Here is a 27,757-nt window from a genome sequence, read left to right as displayed (position 1 = left end):
AGTAAAGATGTACAATAACAACAAATACTAAATAAAATTAAACCTAATCATAGAAACACGAACTAATTCATGACAAAATTTAAAATGATCGCATAATAACTACTAGAGCTTTTTAATTAATTTAATCGAAATATTACCTATTGTTGCCATAAAAATAGTTAAACCTAGTTTACTAACATGTTTATTATTCACAATTTTAATCTATTTACCCTATTACATCAACAATCTTGAAAAATATCGTTCCAAAATGCTGCTATATTAATATACCAAAATAATCATAATAATGCCACATATATTATATATAAATTTATTTAATCATAGTTAATTAATCATAAAAATTAGTCGAATGAAACTAGTAGAACCAAAAATAGCAACTAAAAGTTCAAGACTGAAACAGTCGATAATCGATTTCAATCGATAGTTCCCAACACTAATATTTATTTAATATTAGAATAAAAAGCATGTTAATTTAAAAATGATATGTTAATAAAACTTATTTTGACAATATTTTCACTATAAGATCAGATAATACTACATAAAGTAATATATGTTTATATGTTAAGACATATTAACATATTAAACTTTTTTCGCATTTTAGAAAGTAGAGATAATATTAATAATAAGTAGAATGTATAACCATTAAATGATCTATTAACTTATTAATTGATGAACAACTGATAAAAGTTTAAATAAATAAAATGGCAAATATAATAGCTGCGTATTTTATTGTATTAATTAAAATATTTACTGATATTCTGTGTGTCAGTGTAACGTATATAAGTATATATGATTATTATCAATATATGAATAAACAATTTTGAACTTTGAACAATAATGAGCACAATTAAGTAGTTTTTTATAGTTAAAAATGTACATTAAGGCAATGTTTTACAATCATTAACTCCTGATTTTCAAAATCAAAATTTTCAGATCAAAATTTATTTATAAAATATTCAAAGAATAAAATATCATATTGTTACATATTTTATTCCACCAATCTTTAAACACCTTAATCCGCGGGTTCGAATCCTGCTGGGGCATGGTCGTAAATTTATGTTTGTGATTGTTTAAAATTTGTGAAGGTTCTAGGCAAGAGTGTAAAATACAACAGTGAAAATTATTCCAGTCACGCCATTAATCAGGCTGGGTAAGACCGGATGTCTTTTGGGATGATTTCTAAAGTTGGTCACTCGTCAGTCGATAGGCTTAATGCTGAGGACCGTGGTTCGTGTGTGGACCATGTTAAACTTTAGGCACAGTCCAGATAAACCCATAGTTTTCCTTATGTTCTATCTATAAAAACGTATAGTTAGTTTAATATTTTCTGTATATTTTTGTAACTACTGCATTCATGTATTCGTATGATATTTATCTTTTAATTCATATTTCTAGCTAAAATTTAAACTAAAAAGAATTAAATATACCAATAAATATTTTTATACTCCTGAATCTTCTGACGCATTACATTTCTGCTGCTTTTATCTTACTTTTATCTTTCTCTATCCACGTCACGCAACCGAGTTTCAGGATTGGTCTGTAAATTACTTTGCACACTTTCCATTTAGTTTGGCTTGTTATTTCCTTTTGTTAATTATGTTTTATATTCACAGCGAAGTACACATTCATGGTTTCTCCAATTCCGAAATTCATTTACATGATCTGGATTCTATTCTTTTGTATTTCAATGACCATATGTTTAAATAATTTTACTTGTTATATTTCTACATCTTCTAATTTGGCTATTTAATTCTTCTGACTCTCCATTACCATGATTTTCCTTTTATTTTTAATCATTATCATTCTATTTTCTTTTAGTATCATATACCATGTATTTAAGATATTCTGTATATGTTCTGATGTACATGTTATGATCATCTGCAAAAGCAGTTGTAGTTATTCATAATTTTACTCGGCTTCAATACATTACTTACTCAATTCATACCTAGCAACAATTTCCTTTAAACTGCCTCTTTACTCTCCAACTCTTGCTATAATATGAGAATTAAGCTAATGATTGGAGCTATTAGTTTATTTTATATATGGTTTTTTGAGTTATATGAACTGAAAACCAAAGCATTTGATTCAAATTTGAAGACTATAATAATAATTCACTTATATATTTTAGAAAACTGGTGAAAGAGACAGACCTATTCCCATACCTCTGGTTTTGATTTCCAATGATTCTGGTGGATCTGGATGAAATATAATTGGAAACAAATTATTATATTTTTACAAACTGTTATTTATATTTTTGTACCCATTGAAAATATAGCTTTTGATAAAACAAAACCAAAAGGAATTTATAAATTAAAATTAAATGAAGGTTTGCTTTTGACAAATAATCTATTTGAATTTACCGATTAACATATTATTAAATTAAATTATTATTTGTTCTCTGCGCTATTTATTAGAAAATAAATTTAGAAGAGAAAGAAGTTAGAGAAATAAAGCTTCTAGAATGCTTCGTTTACGTGGTGAACTTTAAAAACAGCCAAATCGTACATGGAAAAACATTCTCACCGTATACCTGTAGGCAGCTTGAATGTGTTGCATTTATCCAGTAGTAACACGTTCATCCATATACTGAGAAAGTGAAAAAATATTATATATACAACTATGATTCAGTGTAAATCTAATCTGCTAATCTCGGCTTGTAAATTCGCCAGGCATTTCCTTGTAGCTTTTATATTATTGTTCCAGTTGAAGTTGTTGATATTGTTGTTACACATTTTACTGACGGTATACTTTCTGATCTATGATTTGAGTAGATATTGAAAAAAGTTATTGTCAAGTTAACTTTTACTCAATATTTCTGTGTTTCTAAAATCTTGGAAATATTATTATATTTTCAGATTACAAGATAATCATCCTCGAATAGTGTGAGTGTCTAATACTTCATTGTTAAAATCCTTTCCAGTTAACTACCACTTTTTGTTGTTATTAGACAGGCTTTTTGCAATATTTCTTATAATAATGTAAATCATTGCAATCAATTTTAGTCAGTGTTCAGTCAATCACCGCTATGGCCCACTCAGCACTATCTTGAACTTTAATTTTATCTATATTTTTCCACACTACCTCATGTTAAAAATGCCTTTGTGTGTGAATAACACACAATGTGAATTTGTGATAAAAACATTGTGGTTTAAAGATATTCCTAAACGCGATAAAAATTTTTGCAGAAATTGTATATTTATATTTGAATTTCAATAGATAAAATTCTTTTAGATAATAAAGGAAATTCCCTGAATGCTGTATGCGTTTTGTACAATTACAACGGCTTTTTTGCCGTTGAATTTGCATAATTCTCTGTAACGTCAAGGCTGTTATTTCCATAGCAGGACCTTGTGAAATGCCTCATTGGTCAGTATTAAATTCAATATTAATTGGCTATAGTCGCACTTTTAAGTATTAGTCAACTATTGAGGGTTAATTAGTGAGAACAATAAACTAATTGTGCAAATAATTTTTTGTCGTGTTATGTCAACCGTGCCGCTGCTTTTCCTGTAGTTATTTTTTGTTGAGATGTTTCTACCAACAACATTTCAGAACTTACTAAAAAAACTAATCTTTGTATTGTTTGAGCATTTTTGTATTGGTAACATTCATTCAGAAAATTTAGGTTTACATATATCCTTCAACATTTTTGAGTAAAATATAGGCAAATTGGTGACATTATATAATACAGTATTAAACAGTTTGTATTAAGAGCTATTTTCAAGTTTTGGTGGAGCCCATTTTTCGTGGTACCAGAAATTGTTGATAATATTCTCATATTGATGTCTTGGTGATTTATATTATTCTATATCATGTTGTTATACTAGAACTTTTAGTTTAAACTTTATTAAGTACATTACTGTCAAAGTTATGTCATTAATTTGTATAACAATACGCTATTTTCTAGCTTCAGATTTTAATTTACCTGTGTCTTGTATATATTTTTTAAATTCTCCACAAATGATCATGCAGATCATTATAGTTCTACGATAATAAAAATAGAGCTCAAAAATTTATTATAATACATAATATAATAAAATCACAAAAGTCCATATTCTATATTAAAGAAATCCATATAGTTTTGACTATATGACCTTAGTTTTCCTGTTTTTCGAGCTTAGTAAACAAATAACAAGGGAAGAGTGTGGTCAGCTTGGACAAACGACTGTACAATTCCTATAAAGAACAATCTTGTTAGTAACCAAGCTGGGTAAGACCAGATGACTTCGGGTATGATGTCGGAATTACTATTTATAATAAGAGGGTATTCAAGTTTGGAAAATTCAGGTTATTTTTGGAGATATAGACGTTTTAGTAACGGGGCAAAAATGGAACTTTAAACGCGTTTTTTACCTAAAACTGAATTTTTCTAAATCGTATCTCAAGTTCCACTGAACCAAATTGCTTAAAACTTGGTGAGGACCTTCACTATTAACTGTTTTATCGTATTAAAATAAAAAAATGTCAAATAAGTTTTTTGTTATTTTACGATTATTAGAAATTGTGATAATTTGTATCAATCCTTCTATCCCCAAATAATGGAATAACCCTCGTAAACATTTATTGATCCAAGGGTCCTGACGTAAGTCTGGTTAAGTTTTCACCCATTTGCGTGTAATTACCAGTTAATGAAAATCCAATATCGGGCCTTAAAAGCAACTTGGCGTGTTCGATGGCAATTTCTACGCAGACATTATTTGAAAATGTCGATTAAGCTGAGGTTACTTCAATCCCGAGCGCAACCGGTGGTTTCACGGTTACTAGCATCGCTAATTATCGCCGTTTTCTTGCTAACGATTGTTTATTCTTGCAGGATCGCGGATCGCCTCCGAAGAGCACCAACGCAACCGTCACCATTCAGGTTAACGATCATGATGACCTACCGCCAAAATTCACCAAAGGCGTTTACAGAACAAGGATACAGGAATTTTATCCCATTACGGTAAGTTTCCAGGATTTAATTGTCCTAATATAAAATAAATTAATATGTAATTTACTTTTAAGCAATACCTTTGTATTCGTAATATTTCTAAAATACGGCTATTACGCTATATTATGCTATCTAGTTAACTGAACCTATGCACTAATAACCCAAGTATATGCTATAAATATGACGTCATTATGGCCCTTCTACCGATACTACATTGTAAAAATATTTAGTAAATTTTTCCCCAGAAATTTAATAGAATTGTTTCATTTTAAGAATCCCCTAAAGAACAGCATGAAAAAATATAATTTTCTTCAAAATATTGTTCTTGGGATATTGGATGACGCGAAAATACAGTTATATCTGATGAACAAGTAATGGATTTTAGCTTTATGCTAGTGATTCTACGTGGACCAAAAGCCCCGCTACTATTTTGATTGCGTATAATTTTGTTCAAAGACAAGATAAGTAAGTTTGGTTTCCATAAAAAGTTTATTTGGTTTTTACATTTTCTTTCTTCATTATGATTGAAAAATTATATCGGCTAAATAGTGACCGCGATTCGCTATGCAACTTTCGGTTCTTTTTAAGAGGCATTTTTCGTGACATTCACATCTGAGGGTGAATTTCTTCAATTTCTTGTCAAATATTGTCTTTAAAGAGTTTAATTGTTTGGAGCTTATTCACTTAAACCTTTGATTTAAAAAAAACCATAATAAATAGTCTGATGTTGTTAAATCCGGAGATCTGGCTGACCATGTAAAATCGCCACTTCGCGAAATTAGTCTTCGTGGAAAAACGTTATTCAATAATTGAATTGTTTGACGAGCTCTATATGCTGTGGTTCCATCTTGCTGAAACCCAATGTCATCTAGTCCTTGCTCTTCCATTTCAGGCGCACGAAAATTTCGTATCATCAAAATTATTTTAAAAAAATAGGGACCAATGATGTTTCCAGCATGAATACCATACCAGACAGTTGTTTTTAGCGGATGCAATGATATTTCGTGAATTAATTGAGGATTCTATAGTCCCGAATGTTCTGTTTATTGACGTGGCCACTGAAAAGTAAATGGATTTCATCGCTCATTATCAATTTAGACAAAGGATCTTCAATTTAACCAGACAGCCTTAGGATTGTATTACTGTATTGATCTCGGTGATCAGGATCTCTCGGTAGAAATTTTTGGACTAACTGAATGTTGTACGGGAAAATTTTCAAATCATTTTTCAAGATTCGCCCTAAACTGAATTGATATTGATATATTTCTGGAGACTTTGCAAAACTATAGTGCACCAGAGCCACATTGCCACGTAGTCTTCCAGAACGTGGTCTGTCTCTCGCCGCACCATACCGTCGAAAATTCGCATATAAACGATAAATTGTGTTTTTGTGAGGCACTGGACGATGAGGATATTTTTGACGCAATTGACGCTGAGTGTGAAATATTGTCACTATTTCTGCTCGTTCTTGTGGTGTATATTGATCCATAATAAAATTTGGACGTCTCCACAACATAAAGAGAAACTGAGTTATACGTCACATAAACAAGAGGGCGCGCAATAAAGATGGTAGCGGGTCTTTTGCCCCACCTGTTATAATAATAATTCTTATCTTCAGAACAAAAGTTTATTCGTCAAATTAAAATCTCCGATATAGGGCATAAAAGACCTGATTCATTTGAAATCATGCTCAGAAATATCGATATTTCTTTCTTGCTAAGCTATTGCTAAAACATTTTAATTCTTTTCAGGGGATGAAAATTCACGAACCTTTAACATTCGTTCCTCCGATTTTCGCCTTCGACCAGGACTTCGCCATCAGTACCCCAATTCGCTACGACATCATCGCCGGCAATGAGCGCGAACTCTTCTTCCTGGACCACGACAACGGTACTCTCTTCCTGGAACGGGAGATAGACCTCGAGGCCGAACGCTCGCTACCGGCCAACACTTTCGTGCTGCAGATTCAAGCCTCTCAAGTCGACAATCCGGCCAAAACCGGCGTGGCTCGCGTCGAGATCGAGATCATCGATCTCAACGACAACTTGCCGGAGTTCGAGGTGGATTTCTACAACATCAGCATCGTGGAGAATCTGCCCAACGGGTTCAGTGTCCTACAAATTATCGCTACGGATCAGGATCAAGGAGATAATGCGGAATTTTTGTACCAATTGGAGGATAAGAGTGGGGCTTTTACCTTGGACGCTCGATCCGGATGGCTTACGGTACTATTTTCATTATTATGCGTGTGACAAAGTAATCCGTGTTTTGAGGACTGTAATAGATGCTACTAATACCATACAATTTCAGCTGGTTCTTCTGAAATAGTATACATCTAGTTATTTCTATTTCGCATTCTTTTGTAGGCTTCTTTTCGTAGGGGTATATTCTTTTGACGACAATATTTATTTCTTTAGCTCAAGTAGTACAGAAAACAGTGCAACAAAACACAGCTGTTATCAAAAGTTTATTTCAAATTTGACCTGGTGCTTTGAATATTAGTTATGTAGCTATATTGTTGTATTAGTTATATACTCTTCATTAGAGGTTTCAGTACTATTATGGGCAACAATTACTTTGTATTAGTTAGTAATTATCCTACAAATAGCTTCTTTTCTGGATTTTGCTCTCTGCTTATGCCTCTTTAGTTCGTTTGCTTTCAATAAATTGTTATTTAAAAGCTATCTTTGATACAATGTTTTACTATAGCTTCTTCATTTTTAACACCTATTTGCTATATCAACTTTTAAATCCAGACATTGAAATATGTTGGGTCACCATCACTCATATAACGCTGTATTTCAATATCTCGTTGAGTCCTTTTTTGATTTCTCTAAAAAAGATGTTATGTTTGGAACTCGACACCTTGAAAGTAATGTAACAGGTCTTAAAAAATTGAAAACCTAGTGTTTCTATCACCCTTAATTTATATTATGATTAATTCATATTCCTATACATTTATTCTATAGGTGCTGATTGTAAATACTGTAATATTAAAGAGAAATCAGTGTTAACGACTCAATCAGTTCCATCTCACAAGATTATATGGTTTAAATGCAGTCCGGTTTTGAGACTTAAACACTTGCTAAATATTAGATAAAAGTAACGTTTTCTTAGACATCTTTAGTAGCCCATGCAGCTTTGTACACTTAACAACATTTTTATCTTTTCCTATTAGCTAGCTCTTTAATAACAAAATTGCTCGCATTTTAGACTTTTTTTGTCTTTCTCGAAAGTCGAAAAACGCCTGTAATGTGTTGGATTAAGAGTTCAATTGAAAATTCCACGGCCTATCATAGTAAAACACATTTTTTGGCAAAATTAGTTTTTGTATTATTCAACATAATGACCTTCAAGGGTTATACACTGATTATAACTGATTATATTCCAACTTTTCGATACAAAATAGGCTTCAGTTCGGCGATCACCTCTTCATTTGACGAACATTTTTTCCCAGCAAGTATTCTTTAAATATCTGAGAATAGGAAATAGTCGCGGGGGTCAGATCTAGATAATACGGTGGATAAGGAAGCAAATCGATCCCCAATTCGTGGATTTTTGCTATCGTTTTCACTGACTTGTGATACGATACATTGTATTGGTCAAGAAGCACTTTCTTTTTATTGAAATGCGGCCGTTTTTCGGCGATTTCGTCCTTTAAACAGTCCAATAACGCTATGTAATAGTCGCTGTTGATGGTCCTTCCTTTTTCAAGGTAGTGAATAAAAATTATTCCATGCGCATCCCAAAATACAGACGCCATAAACTTGTCAGTCCACTGTTGCGTTTTCCCACGCTTTGGAGCGGGTTCATCGTGTGCAGTCTTCGGAGTGAAATGATGGAGCCATTTTTCATCCATTGTCACATATCGATGCAAAAACTTGGGTTTATTACGCTTGATCATCTTCAAACACGGCTCCGAATCATCAACTCGTTGTTATTTTTGGTTAAAAGTGGGCTGGAGCGGCACCCACTTTGCATAAGGCTTTATCATACCCAATCATTCGTGAATGATATGAGGTACACGTTCAGCGGATATCTTTAGAGTGTCTGCTATTTCACTCAATTTCAATTTACGGTTATTCAAACCCATTTTGTGGATTTTTTAAATGTTTTCGTCGGTAACAACCTCTTTTGAGCGTCCACTATGTTCACCGTCTTCGGTGCTCATTTCACACATCTAAATTTAGCATACCAATCCTTGATGGTTGATTTTCTTGGGGCAGTGTACGGAAACTCGTCATCAAGCCAATTTTTTGCACCTGTATTTTTTCCCTTCAAAAATCAATATTTAATCAACACGTGAAATTTCTTTTTATCCTTTTTTTCACAATAATAAAAGTTGTTTCACTCAAAATTCACAAATTTATTATCCGACAGCTGTCAAATTTATACACGCATCTTTTGAGGGTTAGAGCCAGCTAAAAAACATATGGTTTAATTCTAATAGCGCCATCTATGTGTCAGGCCGGGGATTTTTCAATTGACCTGTTATTTAGATATGCGTCCACGACAGTGAGAAAATAATGTTTTTTTTTGCAATTAAAACAGCAAAACTCAGTTGATAAAACGGAGATTACTTGTTCATACACATTTGTATTAAATCCCTTCATCAACCGAGTGCATTGTAGGTGAGGAACCAATCGATGCTTGACCGAGAAACCCGTTCATCTATTGCCATGAAAGTATATGCCAAAGAAAAAGTTCCCAGCGTTGTCACCAACAAAGAGGACGCAGCGTCTGTTGGAATTGAGGTTACGCTACTGGACGCTAACGATAACAGTCCCACCTTCGTGGCGGGAAACTTGTACGAGTTCGTGGTCAGTTCGGAAGTGAAGAAAGGTCACCTGGTGGGACAAGTACACGCTGACGATCCGGACTTGGGGAGAAACGGACTGGTGGCTTATTCTTTGCAAAAAGCTCCGAATAGTAGCCGGTCGTTCGAAGTAGATCCCAACAAGGGTGAAATATACGTCAGTGTGGACGAGCTCACTCCAGGAAAACATCTTTTGTTCTTGGAGGCTTCCGACCAACCGATCAATCCTAGCGAGAGAAGGACGTCACTGGCTGTTGTCAGCATCAACGTCAAAGATCCAAAAGGTACGATACAATAAATAAATATATAGTTTCAACCAAGTTTTACGCAAGACACCAAAAAACTAATTAGAAATATATTAGTTAACACTGGAATAAAATATTTTTAAAACTCAAAAAAATATGGCAGTTATATATGGCAATAATTATATATGGCAATAAGTTATTATTAATTATATTTAAAAGTACTTGCATTTGCTGGTACAATATTATTGATAATTTTAACTAAAATTAAGTGTTATACATTAATTAATAAAAAATCAATCAAAATCAATTGATAACTGAAAAAAATAAAATAACATAATAAACACATATAAATTATTGATCTACAATTTTTCAGTTTTTATTTAATAAAAATCTTAAAAATTACCTATTTGCGATATATATTTAATAATTAATTAAATTGTTTATAATAATATTTATAATTTATAATAAATAACAAAGCTAAATAATTAATATTTTTTAGTAATATTCAAAAGGTATTTGTACATTTCTTTTAACTTTCTTTGAACTTCAATAACCGGCTTTTCTTTCTCAAAACTCTAACGATATTGGTTCATGAAATGACGTTTCTTTTAATTGAAAAATCATATGGCACACCTATTACACCTAGTTATTCTTTAGCTAGTAATGCTTCCTTAATATTATTCTCTTAAAATCCAGATCTACGATTTCAGGACCGAACTTCATTAGCGTTTGATGGATGGGTACTGGTACTCGGACTGGAGAACTACATATTAAGTTAAAAGCCGACATTTTGACTCACTGTTATCGAGCATTTACAGTACTTTCATGTTTTTACTTTCACGTAAACTCACTTGATTTATTTTCTCAAATCGTTTAATTACTTCACTAACCATAGGACGTTAGCAGCTACTAAGAACTTTCTTTTGATGAGTTTGGATCGTTGATATTGGTTTTCTCCATAGAACTCCACAGTTGTACATCGTGGTTCAACTTCCTTCAAAGTGTGTTTATATAATAACAATTTGTTGAGTAGTAACAATTCGGATTGTTGTCCAAGTCGGATTGTCATTTCAATCTTTTATTCCAATTATATTATTGACAGCTTGTAATATTTAAAATTTTCTTATTGTTGTTACTTATTACTCCTTAACATTCACATTCACATTTTTCACAGGAATACTATTGGTATAAAATAAATACATTATTGGCTCCTTCGACGCAATCTTCTCGTGCATGATATAGATGAATTTTCCATCTGAATATTCACCATATCGCCTGACTAGGTAATTTGTTCGCCATCTTGTACTCGAGACTTTTGTGTCATATTTTATGACAGGTTTGGGCTACGACTAAAAATATAATTGAACAAATTTCTTTTTCTTTGAGTTTCCTAAATTACATCAGTACTACGGTGTACTTAAATAACTGTCGAAAGTTTATTTCTATTAATTTACTTCAATGAATGATTTGAGGCGTTTGAATAACAAACACAATATGAAGCAAACTAGGGAAATGTTTTTAGAGAGAGAGTACCCTAAAGGAGGTATATGCTTTGATCCTTTTTGGTGGTAAGAAGCTGAATAATATTGTTAGAGCCAAAATTAAATGAGTGTAATTATATCAGCGTTTTCGAAAAATAATTTCAGATTTAGCCGCAATGGTTAAGATCATAGGATGGTTTTATTGCAATAGCCGCTATTTCTAATCCGCCAACGTATTAAAGTACTTTATGTTTGTGTTTTTAATTGTCTCTAGACAAGAGTGCAAAATCCGCGAATGTATATAAACTTAGTTATATCAGTACCAAGGTGCCAACCAGGTGGGTAAAACCGTATGCTTTCTAGAATGGTCTCTAAATTGGTTAATGGCTAGGACCGTGATTCGGATCTCTCGTTAGGCAGTAGATTCAGTCTAGATAAACCAGCATCTGAAAAATCCTTCAGGTCCAGATGGTATCACAGTAAATCATCTGGAAAACCTCACCAGCGAGCAATTATCAGAGCTTGCCAACATCATCGACTCCATTCTGAGGTTAAAGCATTTTCCAAAGAATTGTGAACATGCGCCAAAAAAGGTCCAATCCATCTGACTCTAGACCCATCAGCCTGATTATTTCACTTTCCAAACTTACCGAAAAAGAAATATTACACGCTTTAAACAGTTTCATAGACGCACATCACATAATCCCGAACGAACAATTCGGTTTCCGTGCCAAATACTCAAGGCGCTCGCGTCGCAACAACTATTAACTAGGCATTAGGAAAAGATCGAAAAACTAGAGCCTTCTTTTAAATGCTTCTAAAGCTTTTGATCAGTTCTGAGACATCGATCCGATCTTCAAAGCGAACCAGCTTGGTTAATTATTGACCTAATCTCCCTGATTCATACTTGGACGTTAGATCCTTTCAAATGAGGTGATGCGGTCTCGAAAACTCATCTCAGAATTTTAGGCAGATGATATAGTTTTTTTTTACCACCGGTTACAGTCCCGACAGCATCCGCAACAGACTTCAAGTTCAGCAGAACCAAGCGATCGCGCGGTACAAATTCTGGCGGTTGCAGATAAACCCGAGTAAAACTTAAGCTATTCTGTTCAACTATAAGGAGTTCCACGCTTATCGTTTCCAAATATATAAAATCCCTCTCGTCTGGCTCCCGAAGGTATCATACCTCGGTTTCCAATCTGACTGCAGGTTCCAATGGTTAGCTCAAATCCAGCACGTTGCAAAAGCAAAGGCATGTACAGTCTACACTTCCCACTCCTCTGCAGGAAAAGTAAACTCTCAATCCCCCATAAAGCGGCTCTGTATAAAATGCTAATCCGTCGAATCTACTTCTTCTTAGAGACAACTTTAACTACTCTAAGTGTTTCAATTCAAAAAACTCCGCGGGTTACTCAAAGCCTCATGGTTTATGAAGAATAACAACGCTTACCTCGAATCAGGCATCCCGTTGCTGAAGAATTTCACGAACATGCCCAGTGTAACATTCTCCTTAGGCGTCTTAGAATACGGCAACATCTTATTAAAATACCTACCCATCCAGAAACCTCGGTAGATAACCAACTATGACAATCCCAGTCGTAACCCAGGGTCTCTGTTCCATTTTTTGTTCTAGCTGGTGATTCTGGAATAAATCATAGAGAGAAAGAACCTTATACCAAAACACCAGTTTGGGGTTATTAATAAACATTCAATAATTGACCAGATCCACAGAATAACAGATGTTATTGAAAAAGCCTACGAAAGTCAAAAAGTATGTTCAGCTATATTTTTAAATGTAGCATAAGCCTTCGCTAAGGTTTGGCATCAAGACCTTGTTAATAAACTACAGAAAATGCTACCAAAATAACACACCGAACTATTAAAATCATACATTACAACCAGAATGTTTAGAGTTAAGCAAGAAGAAGCTTACTCTACAATAAAAGAAGTTAAAGCAGGTGTACCACAAGGATGTTTACTGGGACCAATGCTTTATCTACTTTACACTTGTGGTATATCACAAATGGAAAATATCACGATGGCTACATTTGCTGATGATACTGCGATTATAGCTGTCGGAGACAATAGTGAAGAAGCCTCACGAAAATTACAACAGGCAAGTGACAATATGAATAATTGGACACAAGCCTGGAAAGTAAGAATTAATTAAAGTAAATATGTAAATGTACAGTTCACCTTTAAACAGACCGTACAAACACCAATAACATTAAATAACACTATCTTTCTATATAGCAACAACGCTAAATATCTCGGAATGATACTCGATGCAAAACTTCGCTGGAAAGAACATATAAAGAAGAAAAGAAAAGAACTGAAATTGAAATATAGGAAAATGTACTGGTTAATTGGAAGAAAATCACAATTATCAGTACATAATAAGTTGCTATTATATAAGCAAATACTGAAACCTATATGGACATATGGACTTCAATTATGGGGATGTTCTGCAAAGAGTAATATAACCAAAATACACATTTTTCAGAACAAAGTCCTGAGAGGTATTGTGAGCGCACCCAAATTCTATAGGACTGATTATCTCCATCGAGACCTTCAGATACCCACAGTCAGTCAAGAAATCAAGATAATTGCAAGTGAGCGTGAGGAGGAGTCTTTCATTCTCATACGAATACTGAAATATTGCAACTTTTGGATACCACCAGAACAGGACACAGACTCAAAAGAATCAAACCATCTGATCTTGTGTAGTGTTGTATAGTGAGGTGCATATAATAAAAAATACAGCAGTGACACGTATAAACATTATTTCACCAGAGACTCAGATAGGGCCGATGGGTCTTCCTAGTTATATACCTAGATTTAAGTTAGCATAAAGACAAATTGTAGGTTAGACGGAAACGACTAGTAACAATATATTAATTAAATAATAAAAAAAAATTCTGGAATAAGAAAAAAAAACAGCTTCTGATTTAAGTAATTAGCGAGACTTAAATAATTTATAAAATTGAATTATCAGATCCGGAATATTTTTTCTACTCTTCTTTGTATGGAGCTCCATCCGCATGAACATTAATTTTATTTTCATCTTTGTTGGTTTTTGGAAGTTCGCCTCGTCTCGATAAAATTTTATTCTGATAAACAACCATCAAATTCAGAAAAAAAGCAACGAAAAACAACGTGACAATTTATTGTTATTATAGAGGCGATAAAGCGATGGATGGTCAATCCCTTCGCGACAAAAAAAAAAACTGTGTATTTACAGCGGCAACAATTCGGAACGTGTTTATTAACGGCTATTCGGCTCTTAGCTGTCGAGCGGCAAAGTTATGAATTCGTCATAAAGTTGTTGTACAGTGACGCTCGAGCATTTTTATTGGCGCAAACTAAAACTATATCGGCGATAAAGAGCTGGAAGATTGATCCATTATCCGGACGGAAATCACTTTCGTTCAAAGCGTCTAGATGGGATATTCCCGGACCTAACAACCTCGAATTACCCCCGAGTCGCACACTCTGTCTCCTGGTCGTTTAACTGTCTGGATCATATTATCCTTATCTTTTTTGTTTTGCGTTTCCTAGTTTCTATCGGATGACGTCGCGTTTCCGTTCGATACTCTTGACCAAAACAAGAAGACACAACGGTATTTAGACCAACACTGACCGGTATGAGCGATAATTAATTATAAGGCATACTAGAGTCAACATATTTAACGTTTTAAGAATTAATTTGGTTCCTAAGAGAGAAGTATCGCAAGAGATAAGCAAAACAGTATTTAATACTACTGATGGTCACTGTGGTCAAATTTCGAATTTCGAATTTATAACATGTCAGTTGAAAAGTCCTCGGCTTGCCACATAGATGGTGCTACTAGAATTAAATCCATATGTTTTTTGGTTAGCCCTAACCATCAAAAGATGCGTGTGTAAATATGATGTTGGATCGTTAGTTTGTGAATTATAACATTTTGAGTGAAACAACTTTTTTTATTGTAAAAAAATGGATAAAAAACGGAAATTTCGCGTGTTCTTTTTGAAGGTAAAAAATACAGTTGAATGAAGAACTTGGCTTGATGCCGAGTTTCCGGACACTGCCCCAGGAAAATCAACCATCAATTAGTGGTATGCTAAGTTTAGACGTGGTGAAATGAGCAACGAAGACGGTGCACGCAGTGGACGCCCAAAAGACGTTTTTACCGACGAAAACATTTAAAGAATCCACAAAATGATTTTGAATGACCGTAAATTGAAATTGAATACACTGTAATAAAATAGCAGACACTTTGAAGATATTGACTGAACGTGTACCTCATATCATTCACGAATATTTGAGTATGAGTCGATATGTGACAATGGATGAAACAGAACTCCATCATTTCACTCCGAAGTCCAATCGACAGTCATCCGAGTGGACTGCACACCATGAAACCGCTCCAAAGCGTGGGTAAAGGCAACAGTCGGGTGGCAAGTTTATGGCGTCTGTATTTTAGGATGCGCATGGAATAATTTTCATTGACTACCTTAAAAAAGTAAGGACCATCAACAGCGACTATTACATAGCGTTATTGAACGTTTGAAGGACGAAATCGCCGAAAAACTGGCGAACTTGATGAAAGTGGTGCTTCACCAAGACAATGCACCGGGCCAAAAATCCATAAATTGGGCTTCAAATTGCTTCCTCATCTACGGCATTCTCCAGATCTGGCCCCCAACGACTATTTCCTGTCCTCCGATCTCCCAAGAATGCTTGCTGGCAAGAAATTTTCGTCGAATGAAGAGGCGATCGACGAAACTGAGGCCTATTTTGAAGCAACGAAAAAAATTGTACCACAGAAATGGTATCGAAAAGTTGGAGTGTCGCTATAATCAGTATCACCTATGGAGGGAATTATGTTGAATTAAAAAAAATTTTTGCCAAAAAAAATGTATCCCGGGAACTTTTCAATTAACTTGTTAGAGTAAATCATGTTTCTGTCATAATAGACTAAAGATAATAACTTAAGTTTTTTGACAACAATTTTTTATAAAATCAGAAATATATTTGATATATAACAACAATTACAGAAACAACTAACTGTATGTTAAAGTATATGCAAACTATCTCAAGAACAAACACTCCCTAAATTTTTAAAATGGCATTTAATTAAATTTAATTTCGAATAACTTCTAATAATCAACAAAGTATTAATAATTTTAAACTACTACTTCACTGTACATTATAACAAAATTATCATATAGTATGTTCACAGTTATTTTGTACATACGTCGTTCAAATTTGTGACATCAAAACAACTCTGAGTTTTAGTTCAGGTTGGCTTTGACACACAACAAAATTCTAATCTAAATAAAATAATTTAACAAAAATGTCATCAAATATAATTTATTTTAACATTATGGCACATCTAAAATCTACAGTTATTTATACAGGCACAGTGGTTTATGGATTGCAGTTATAATCTCTTATCACTATTGCTTTCAAGAATTTTGCATACGTCTGACAACCGGACGACTTTGACAGGCTCATCGATTTGCCCGTTGGAACTAATCAGATAGCATTGTGCCTCTTTTTAACTAGAATAAACTCAGTAGGAAAATGTTCTCTGATTCTGAAAGGAATTTACAAATTGCGGCAGGCAACACTTTAAACATCTTGATGACGCATGTACAAAATAACTTTGGATAGACTATAAGTAAGATTATTTTCATCACTGCAACAAGTTCATAGCATCAAATATAAGTATATATAATTTTTATTTACTTTTATGTTTTAATGACAAACATTCAATATTAAAAGAAGATATACACATTTGTATATTAACTAAAACAATATCAAACAAAATTAGGCACTTTATTTTTTATAACATAGAAATTATAATAAAGTATTGTATTTATAATCATTAAATAAACTATTGGCTTTGAAAACTTAAATCTAATAATTCATAAAGGGTTCAAAAAATAAATTGTCGTATAGTTACATTAATCTATTATTGCATTAATCATTAAACATCTTAATATTTATAATCTGTTTAAAATATCGTCCATATTACTGTTAATAATTTATAATTTCTCCTATTTGTCTCTTGTGTTCCATTCAGGAAAATTATGTATTTAGTTTCATTTATCTAAATATATTCATTTCTTCATTTATGTATTAACATAATTTTTATCTTTTCTATTTTTGACCTAAAATACATATTAAAAAACAATACATTTAATAACAATATAGGCTAATTTGTTAAAAGAATAATTTTATATCTACATTTTTAAATGAAATTGCATTGTTCTTTACTTATTTATTTCACTACACAATCATTAAAAGAGTAACTAGCAGATTTTTTCCTATTAGTAAATTAATTTATTTCAAATTATTACTTTCTGTAATATTCTGAAATCTCACCATTACAGGTACCTAATTATCAATTTGTCTTCTATGCATTTCGTTAACTGCAGCTTTCAACTTTGCTTTGTATTCCAAATGGGGATAAAAACTCACCGACAACTGAAAAACTGAAACATGAATTTTAACTCTTGATGCACAAGTATTTATTATCAGCAATATTTACTTACGGCTTATAAAGTTAATAACAGTAAAATTTACAGAAAAATCTATTTTACAATTACCTCTAATAGAGTGATGTGCTATGTCTCCAGAACCTTATCAATTACTGCCAGTTTTACTACCATGCAAGAAAAAAACCTTTTAGCTCTTCTGAGTTAACCAGATATCAAATTAATTCAAATTCTTAAAAATATAAATGTTTTCATTCATGTTTCTATTATGAATTAAAAAAAGTTGTTTGCGAAAAACAATAATAGAATATACGTGAACGGAAAAACATCAAAACGGTGGCTTTACCAAGATGTTGAAGAGACAAAAACCCTTTGACCAAATTCAGTTAATTTAAGTGTAGAGAGATCTTGATTGACTTATGGATTTATTACACAACGCTTTATTATATATTTCAATAAATTTACAATTCAGTACCACTAGTAATAATGTTGTTTTCTAGGTGGGAGCCTTGTTCCAGAGTTTGTGGGAGCTCCGTATGAATTTTGGGTAGGAGGTACAGTCGGTATCGGCACCAGCGTTGGACAGTTAAGGATAGCAGACACCTTCGAGCCTGGACTATCTTTCGACCTTCTACACAGTTATCATGATGGAGGTTATTATTTTTTTATTATTTCATATAAACTTAGCAAGAAAGTATTTTTAGTGAATACTCATCTTTTCCACAAAATGTAATCTTGTTGAGATTTTTTTATAAAATCACTTAAAATATTCGCCACTAATGATTTTTACTATAAAATTTTTGAAAATATTAGGTGCAGTTGTACACGTATTTTTATTATAATTCGATTTGAAATAATTATAATATTTGAGTATATAAAAAATAATCAGTTTGCATGCAAGCACCTAATATATTAAACACATGATTTTTAAACTAATTTTTTAAAGTATTTTATGTGAATGTGTGATTGACTGTAGAAATTTACTAACTTTCTGTTTGTTTCAGTACCCTTTGCTGTCGAGGAAAAGTCTGGTGTAATTACCGTTGTTGACGAATTGAAGAAATACGAAAGACAGAACTATGAATTCGAAGGTGTGGCCACTGATGGAAAGAAAGTCTCCCTCGTGACAAATGTTACTTTGCATGTGGTAGACCCTAAGGATGAACGTACAGTGTTGATGAAGTAAGATTATATTAATAGTTGTTTTTATCAATGTCTATTCGAAAAAGGATGTCTTTGATAATTGGTTAATAAATGTTTAGGTAATTCTTCGTTTACCTAAATTTCAAATTGTCCCTCTGTTCGTATAATATGAGAACTATACATGCTTCACATCCCCAAAATTGCAGTCATGGTATTCCACGAAATGTTAGTAGATTTGTCGAATTTTTTTGTGAATATTTGATTGAAATAAAAGTCGCAGCGAATTAGTGTTTAACAATAAAAATGTTTATTTCTCTAACGAATGTTACTGGCAAGAGGAGGCCTCCATTATGTCGTTCATATTCAAAGTAACTGATTAGAGACCCAAGCTGTTCTGTCGGGCTTCAGAATATTCAATCAGAGTAATAATAAGCAGCTATTTAGTTTAGTTTACAACCTCTTATCACTATTGTTTTAAAGAAATTTGCAAAAATTTGGCAGGCTAGTTCGGTTTCACTTTCGCATCATCATTCATGATCAGACAGCATTGTGTCTCTTTTTCACTAGAATAAAATGAGAAGGAAAATATTTTCGGATTCTAAAACGATTTTACAAATTGCGACAGCCTAATGCATTAATACATTAAACATCAATGACGTATGTACAAAATAACTTTCGATAGACTATATGTTCTTAGGTTGTATATGTTTGTATAAATTTGCAGATGTAGTTGAAATGAAAACAAAAAAAAGCTTCTTTCCCTCTATTTTTGTCCTTATTTTTGATGTTTCTTGCTCTAAAGAAGCCATCCATGCTAGTTTATAAATTATTTGTTAAGTATCGCTATAGTGTTTTTTAGTTATAGCTTGTTCTATATTTATATAACCATATTTATCTTAATATGAATGGTGATGAGGCTTAGTGAGATTATTGAAACTAATTGAAATGAGCATAGTTAGCTAATATATCGATTATCTTTGTAACTTTTTCATATATACATATTATACACATATTACACACATATACTAATATTATATACATATTAGTTTTCATGAATTTTGCACAAGAAAACAAATAGTGATTATCTATAACGATTTTGTTTAGTTTGAACATTGGGTTCCTCCTCATAGAACTTTTCTAAGTTATTTCATTTGACTAGTGCCATTTACAGAACTATAACAAACTGATGGATTAAGTATATACAATAACAATAAATACAACAGCAATAAATCAATGTATGCTATGTAATTATTAGTATTCAAGGAATAGGCAAAATAATATGAACAATGTGCATTATAGTACATTTGTTGTATATTCATTGTACATTTGTTGCAAGTCTTGTAGATTATATTTCAGTAGAGCGATAAGTGAAAGGTGTGATTTCTCATAGCCAGATAAATAAAATTACCGTAAAATATTAGCAAACCTGTCAACACTCATATAAGTAATATAGAGTGCGAGTTCCATAAAACTAACATACATGGACGGACTGCGATTGAAAACTCCCTTTATCATGGAAACCTATGCTAAGCTGAGAAGGAAGTATGTAACAGTACAGAAACCTGAACACTTGATGGCTAGAAGCATGTGGTGTACCCAGATGAATGATCGTTTACATTAACAGGTCAAACAAAAAGTCCCCGGACTGACATATAGATGGCGCTACTAGAATTAAGTCCACATGATTTTTTAGTTAGCCCTAGCCCTCAAAAGATGCGTGTATAAATTTAACAGTTGTCGGATCATTAGTTTGTAAATTATTTTTTTTGCATTTGCATTGCATTTTGAGTGAAGCAATTTCTGTAATTGTGAAAAAAAGGATAAAAAGAAATTTTGCATGTTGATAAAATATTGCTTCTTGAAGAGAAAAAATACAGTTGAAGCAAAAACTTAGCTTGGAGCCGAGTTTCCTGGTACATAAAATCCGGCTCCAGGAAAATCAACCATCAAGGATTGGTATGTTAAGTTTAGACGTGGTGAAATGAGCACCGAATACTGTGAACGGTGTGGACGCCCAAAAGAAGTTGTTACCGACGAAAACATTAAAGAAATTAACAAAATGATTTTCAGTGACCGTAAATTGAAATGAAATGAAATAACCGACACGTGCACATCATATCATTCACGAATATTCGGGTATGAGAAAGCTCTGTGCACAGTGGGTGCCGCGCTAGCTCCCTTTTGACCAAAAACAACGACGAGTTGATGATTGGGAGTATTGTTTGAAGATGATCAAGCGTAATGAATGAGAGTTTTCGCGTCGATATGTGACAATGGATGAAACATGGCTCCATCAATGCACTCCGAAATCCAATCGACAGTCATCCGAGTGAACTGCACACGATGAATCCGTTCCAAAACGTGGAAAAACGCAACAGTCGGCTAGCAGGTTATGGCGTCTGTATTTTGGGATGCGCATGGAATAATTTTCATTGACTACCTAGAAAAAGGAAATACCATCAACAGTGACTATTACATAGCGTTATTGGACATATCATAGTGTCGAAAAACGGCCGCATTTGAAGAAAGAGGAAGTGCTGCCTCACCAAGACAATGCACCGTGTCAAAAATCCATGAATTGTGATTCGAATTGCTTCCTTATCCACCGTATTCCCTAGATCTGATCCCCAGCGACTATTTCCTGTTCGAAGATCTCAAAAGAATGTTCGCTGGAAAGAAATTTTCGTCGAATGAAAACGTGATCGCCGAAACTGAGGCCTATTTTGAAGCAAAGGGCAAATCGTACTACAAAGATGGTATCGAAAAGTTGGAGGGTCACTATAATCACTGTATCACCGTTGAAGGGTATTATGTTGAATAAAAAAAACTAATTTTTCTAAAAAAAATTGATTTACTACGGTAGGCCGGGGATTTTTGAAATGATCTGTTATTTCTTACAAATTTACGGGTTTATGCACGGATAACTTCAAAATAAGCCTACGATTCGAGCTTTATACAAGATAACGTTTCCATCTCTAGCATTATAGAAACAATTGGTACATATTTTGGTGTAAACTGGATGGGATAACATTTGGCTAAAAACTATTCATACTGTTCACACTCTACAGATCTGTTCTGCGAATAAATGCAGTTGTTTTGAAAGCAAATGGCGGCGGATATCCATATTGTTTAATCTATACCCTCTAAATAGTTTTTAACAGTAAATTATCAAGTCTCGTAAAAAGTTGATATTTACATAAATTGGTAAAACTATATGAATACTTATAATTGTTTTTTTATGTTTTTAGGACCGGGGGTTCACCATTAGAATTCCACGTGAAAGAAAACCAACCGAATGTACTGATCGGCAAGCTGGGATTCCGCAGTAACGGTACCAACAGTTTAAAATTCTCTATAGCCAATCAGAAGGACGTCACTGACGTCATTGCCATCACCAGCGATGGCAGTTTGCACACTTTGCGGCCTCTGGATCGGGAAACTCGCGACATCTATCGATTGACAGTCATAGCAGAGTATAGTAAAGGTGAGATCCTGGGTACTGGTATATATCAGGTCGTCGTGATTGTTGATGACGAGAACGATAACAAGCCACAGTTCGAACGGCCACGGTATCGCGGAAAAATCAAAGAAAACTCCCATACGGGCACCGAAATCGAACTGGACTACCCCGTACAGGTAACCGACGCGGACGCCGGTACTAACGGACAGTACACCATCACCATCTTCGGTGATGGTAGCGAGATGTTCCGCCTGGACAAAAACACCGGCCGTATTCAATTTGTCGGCGCCGCTAGTCCTCTAGATCGAGAGGTAGTTGCTGAATATCACTTACGTTTAGTAGCAAAAGACAAGGGGGGTTTATACAGCGAGGTACCCTTGGTGATTGTGATCGAAGACGAGAACGACAATCCACCTTCGTTCAGAGACATCGAGTTGTATCCCAATAAAGATATCACGGTTGTTGATGACAAAAACATAACTAAAACTGGTGACTTCGAACATGTACCCGACACTAACGGCACCAAATTCACCTTATCTCAGACTTTCGTCAAATCTAAAGGTCCCAAAGTAAAAACTACTCCTCTGATATCAATACCGGAAGACATCGGAGTTGGTAAGTTGGACGCTCATCAACATATCCGCTCTTTCATTTCGTTTATTTCAACATCACAGGTAACCCCATTATCAAAGTCACAGCCCAGGACTTGGATGCCGATGAAAATTCCGTGGTCAAGTACGAGGTGGTATCGGAGAGTTTCGTTCCCACCCAGAAGGTTTCTGAACCTCACCAGGTGACTCAGTACTTTATGGTTCACTCTGGTACCGGTGACGTGTCGGTAGCAAGAATTCTGCCGCCTGAGACGGAATTTAAACTGAACATATCAGCCACTGACGTCGGAGGACTCAAGGATTACCTCTTGGTACGCGTTCGTGTTAAAGACGTTAATGATCACACTCCCGTTTTCAAAAAATCCTGGTACAATTTCGACACGGAAGAAGCCAACGATGTTAAAAAGGTTCTAGGTACGCTTCGTGATTTTAATTTGTTAAGTTACCTCACAGTAACCTATTTTCAGGGAAAATTGAAGCTACAGACGCAGATTTTGGATCGAACGCCAACATCTCGTATTTTATTAAAAGCGATGGGGACCCGCGATTTCCATTTTCAATAGGGACACACACGGGACAGCTGAGCGTCCAGGGGCCATTGGATAGAGAGACCAGGACCCGATATTCATTTGTGGTGGTTGCCAAAGACAATCCTGCACGAGGCAAATCGTTAAATAGTTCGGTGAACGTGGAGGTTAATATTTTAGATGTCAACGATAACCCGCCAGTGTTTTATGGTTATGACGACTTGGCCAAGCAAGGAAAGAAGAAGATTCCCGTTTATTATGCTACTATATCGGAGAACAGTCCCATTGGTAAGTTGAACACACAGTAAAGAGAATGTAATTTTACTTCAGCAGATTAAAAGTCTCAAGTAACAAGCGCTCTTCTGGCAAGCTCTGCACAAGTATATATACTTTGTTTTGTAAATGTATATGTTATGTTATTTAATGTTATTAAATATATATATATATATATATATATATATATACATGAGATTAAAAAGCAATAATCAAACATGCATTACAATAGCAAAGAAAGTGCTATGAATTAATTTAAATACTAGCAAATATTAAATTAAATAATATTTCAAATGTCCATTTTAATATTTGAATTCTTTTTTCCTTGTTTATTTTACTCCTTCACCTTCAGAGTATTAGTCATTAGATCATTCGTTTATCATTGATGATTAATATTATATTTTATGTTAATTCGATACAGGTTAACATTTACTAGTAAATTTGTAATTTTTTGTATTATTCTAATATAAATTTCTTCAGCTTTCTCTCAAAAAAAATAAGAACCAATAATGTTTCCAGTATGAATACTACACCATACGGTCCAATGGTAGTTTTTAGTGGATGCAATGATGCTTCATGAATTAATTGAGGATTCTGTGTTCCTCAAAACCGATTGTTCTGTTTATTGACGTAGCCACTGAGAAGAAAATGAGCTTCATGGCTCATTATCAATTTAGACGAAAAATCTTCAATTTCACGAGGCAGCCTTACGACTGCATTACTGTACTCAACTCGTTTATCAGGACCTTTCGGTAGCAATTGTTGGACTAATTGAATTTTGTACGGGAATATATTTTAATCATGTGTAACTGGGAACCACGTCTTCGAATTGATGTTTCTGGAGACTCTGGAACACTATCGCGAACCAGAGTCATAATTTCAGCGTTACGAGATGTTGGTTGTCTTCCAGTACGAGGCCTGACTGTTGTCGTACCGTACTGTTATAAATTCGCATGTAAACGATAACTTGTGGTTTTGAAAAGCACTGGAGTATTAGGATATTTTTGACGCAATTTCCGTTGAGTGTCAATAATGGAGCGAGTATTTTCAATAAATATTGTCACAATTTTTGCTCGCTCTTGTGGCGTATATTTACCTATATTAAAATTTGGACGTCTACACAATGGTTAAAGCGAAATCGAGCTAAACGTCACATAATCACGATGGCGCGCGATGAAAATGGTAGCGGGTCTTTTGCCGCATATGTTATTTTCTATTTTATATAATTAATTCATAGGTACCCCGGTCACTCGAGTATTTGCCAACGACTCTGATTTCACCGGAAATGGAAACGGCTTACTTCTCTTTGACATACCCTACCGGAAAGGTCATCAGAATCTCTTCGCCATCGATTCCAAAGAAGGCATCATCACCACAATAGGAAAATTGGATTACGAGAAGCAAAAAGGTCACAATGTCACTGTAGTCGCTTCGGACCTGGGTTCTCCCAGTCTCAGTTCCAGCGCCATAGTGATGGGTATGTTCATTCATGTTTATTGAACTTCCGTCCCAATAGGAGTCTATTTTTCCAGTCGCGGTGATTGATGTACCAGAAGACGTGCAATCGGCCGAAGGTCCGGTATTTGCTCACCGATATTACGAGGTCGAGGTGGAAGAAAACGCTCAGGTACCGTCTCTCCTGTTGACGCTTAACGTCACCGAGCCATATCGCGGTCACCAGTTGCGGTACAGCCTCATAGGCGATGACGGAGGCGGAATGTTCAGAATCGACGCCAAGAATGGTAGTTTGTTGTTGGTTAAGAGTCCAGATCGCGAGCAGAGAGCCCTCTACGAGTTGGTGGTGAGACTGGATCAGTACAAGATCGGCAGGGACATGGCCGTGGTCATATATCCAGTGTCTAATGATCGACTAGGAAATTTGGGTGAGTTTAGAAAAGCTTTATAAAGATCCCGGTCACTGTTTTAATGTTTACAGGTTTAAACGAAGTGAAGGTCATCATCAGGGTAACGGATAAAAACGATAACGTGCCGAAATTCACTGTCACAGGGCGGCCGTTAATAGCAGCAATTCCTACTTCGGTGGCTTATGGATATGAAATACTAAAACTGCAGGTAAGGCATTAAAATATATGCCATTTCTTGCTTCCCATTATCCTTTTGCCTCTCTTGTTTGCACCTTTGACTTTTTTTAGGTATTTAATTTCTACTGCTTGTAGAATTCTTCTATCTCTCTTTGACAATAGCTACATCTTCCATCCAAATGTTAGAGTTGGTACGTAAATTGCTTTATACCCTCCTGTTATAGTTTAACTTGATATTTCCGTTCAATTAATAAAATTGTTATTTATAGCGAAGTACAGTTATATTTACACTCACAGTTTGGATCTACTGTTTTATATATTCGATTTTTTTAAAATTATTTCATCATATTCATTTTAATATTATCCGAAGGGTTGTAATTAAATTTCATAAACTATCTTATATAATTTGCGTGAGAATCTTCAGGGCTGTGCACAACATAGTAATTCCCCAATAGTTATTCAGTGATTCAGTCCTAATCTTCTTATCTTATGTTTCGGAACAATAAGTGCTATATGTCGACCTTGTGAGATTTGTTTCCCTTTCTATATTCTATTAGTAAAATTGCAATAAACATTCAGAAGCTTTCTCATGCATTTTCTGACCATTTATGGCACTCTTTCATAGTACCACCGTAATTCTTCAGTTTTTTAGTTCAGTCTTTTCTCTCTTTGTATTCACTTTTCTTGTTAGTAGGTATATTATTCATATGTTGCTTCTTGCGAGCAAAGTAATTCATGAAATTTTTCTATATACATGAGATTAAAAACCAATAATCAAACATGCATTACAATAGCAAAGAAAGTGCTATGAATTAATTTAAATACTAGCAAATATTAAATTAAATAATATTTCAAATGTCCATTTTAATATTTGAATTCTTTTTTCCTTGTTTATTTTACTCCTTCACCTTTAGAGTAGTAGTCATTAGATCATTCGTTTATCATTGATTATATTATATTTTATGTTAATTCGATACAGGTTAACATTTACTAGTAAATTTGTAATTTTTTTTATTATTCTAATTTAAATTTATTCAGCTTTCTCTCAAAAAAAAAAGAACCAATAATGTTTCCAGTATGAATACTACACCATACGGTCCAATGGTAGTTTTTAGTGGATGCAATGATGTTTCATGAATTAGTTAAGGATTCTGTGTTTCTTAAAACCAATTGTTCTATTTATTGACGTAGCCACTGTAATTCTTCAGTTTTTCAGTTCAGTCTTTTCCCTCTTTGTATTCACTTTTCTTGTTAGTAGGTATATTATTCGTATGTTGCTTCTTGCGAGCAAAGTAATTCATGAAATTATTCCTTCAATTTCTCCATTATTATTATCATTTTCCATCATTATGTTGCACTTTTTATCTATTATTTTAAATTATATGTTTTATCTTTAGCAGAGAGTAAAATAATTGCATGTTTGAAATTAGTAGATGCAAGATTCTCCTTAAAAATGAGTGTTAGCATTTCCATCAATCAAAATATGAAAAAAGATAAGAAAAACGCATGTTTCGAATATGATTAATCTTTATTATTTGTTAAATTTTTTTTTGTTATTTATATGGAAAATCGCATCATATTGAACCCCATATCTATTTCATCTGTTATTCTTACAGTATATTGGTTGAGAATTCCTCAACGAATGCTGTTAGTACAACAGGAATATTCTTCAACTTTATTTAACCAAAGCCTAAAGTCTCTTTAGCCCTATTAAAAATTAAACTTGATTTTTTTTGCGATAAA

At 33.9% G+C, this 27,757-nt stretch overlaps 1 protein-coding gene and 1 long non-coding RNA gene across 3 annotated transcripts in view; one reads left to right on the top strand and one right to left on the bottom strand.

The window, feature by feature from the left end:
* The window catches only part of Cad89D (Cadherin 89D), a 102,132-nt gene that overhangs the window by 60,414 nt on the left and 13,961 nt on the right, over positions 1 to 27,757 (top strand). The window contains exons 7-17 of the mRNA XM_076398169.1: positions 4,811 to 4,939; positions 6,679 to 7,152; positions 9,559 to 10,027; positions 18,459 to 18,611; positions 18,963 to 19,140; positions 22,350 to 23,176; positions 23,236 to 23,586; positions 23,640 to 23,987; positions 25,210 to 25,449; positions 25,505 to 25,855; positions 25,909 to 26,045. Coding sequence (XP_076254284.1) covers positions 4,811 to 4,939; positions 6,679 to 7,152; positions 9,559 to 10,027; positions 18,459 to 18,611; positions 18,963 to 19,140; positions 22,350 to 23,176; positions 23,236 to 23,586; positions 23,640 to 23,987; positions 25,210 to 25,449; positions 25,505 to 25,855; positions 25,909 to 26,045 — 3,657 coding nt within the window. The remainder of the gene's footprint in view (positions 1 to 4,810; positions 4,940 to 6,678; positions 7,153 to 9,558; positions 10,028 to 18,458; positions 18,612 to 18,962; positions 19,141 to 22,349; positions 23,177 to 23,235; positions 23,587 to 23,639; positions 23,988 to 25,209; positions 25,450 to 25,504; positions 25,856 to 25,908; positions 26,046 to 27,757) is intronic.
* Positions 932 to 3,101, bottom strand: LOC143201308 (uncharacterized). Of its 2 annotated transcripts, XR_013006929.1 has the most exons (3): positions 2,521 to 3,101; positions 1,425 to 2,192; positions 932 to 1,293 (listed from the first exon to the last, which is right to left on the bottom strand). It is a non-coding gene; the product is annotated as an uncharacterized LOC143201308 (long non-coding RNA). The 2 variants fall into 2 exon arrangements; XR_013006928.1 differs by lacking the exon at positions 2,521 to 3,101 and having other exon boundaries at positions 1,425 to 2,514.

The sequence above is a fragment of the Rhynchophorus ferrugineus genome, unplaced genomic scaffold (assembly GCF_030347505.1).
Source record: "Rhynchophorus ferrugineus isolate W39M unplaced genomic scaffold, kcgeb_rfMv2 rfM1, whole genome shotgun sequence".
Taxonomy (NCBI): domain Eukaryota; kingdom Metazoa; phylum Arthropoda; class Insecta; order Coleoptera; family Curculionidae; genus Rhynchophorus; species Rhynchophorus ferrugineus.
Note: the sequence above shows the minus strand (reverse complement) of the source record. Positions and strands in the feature narration are given on the sequence as shown.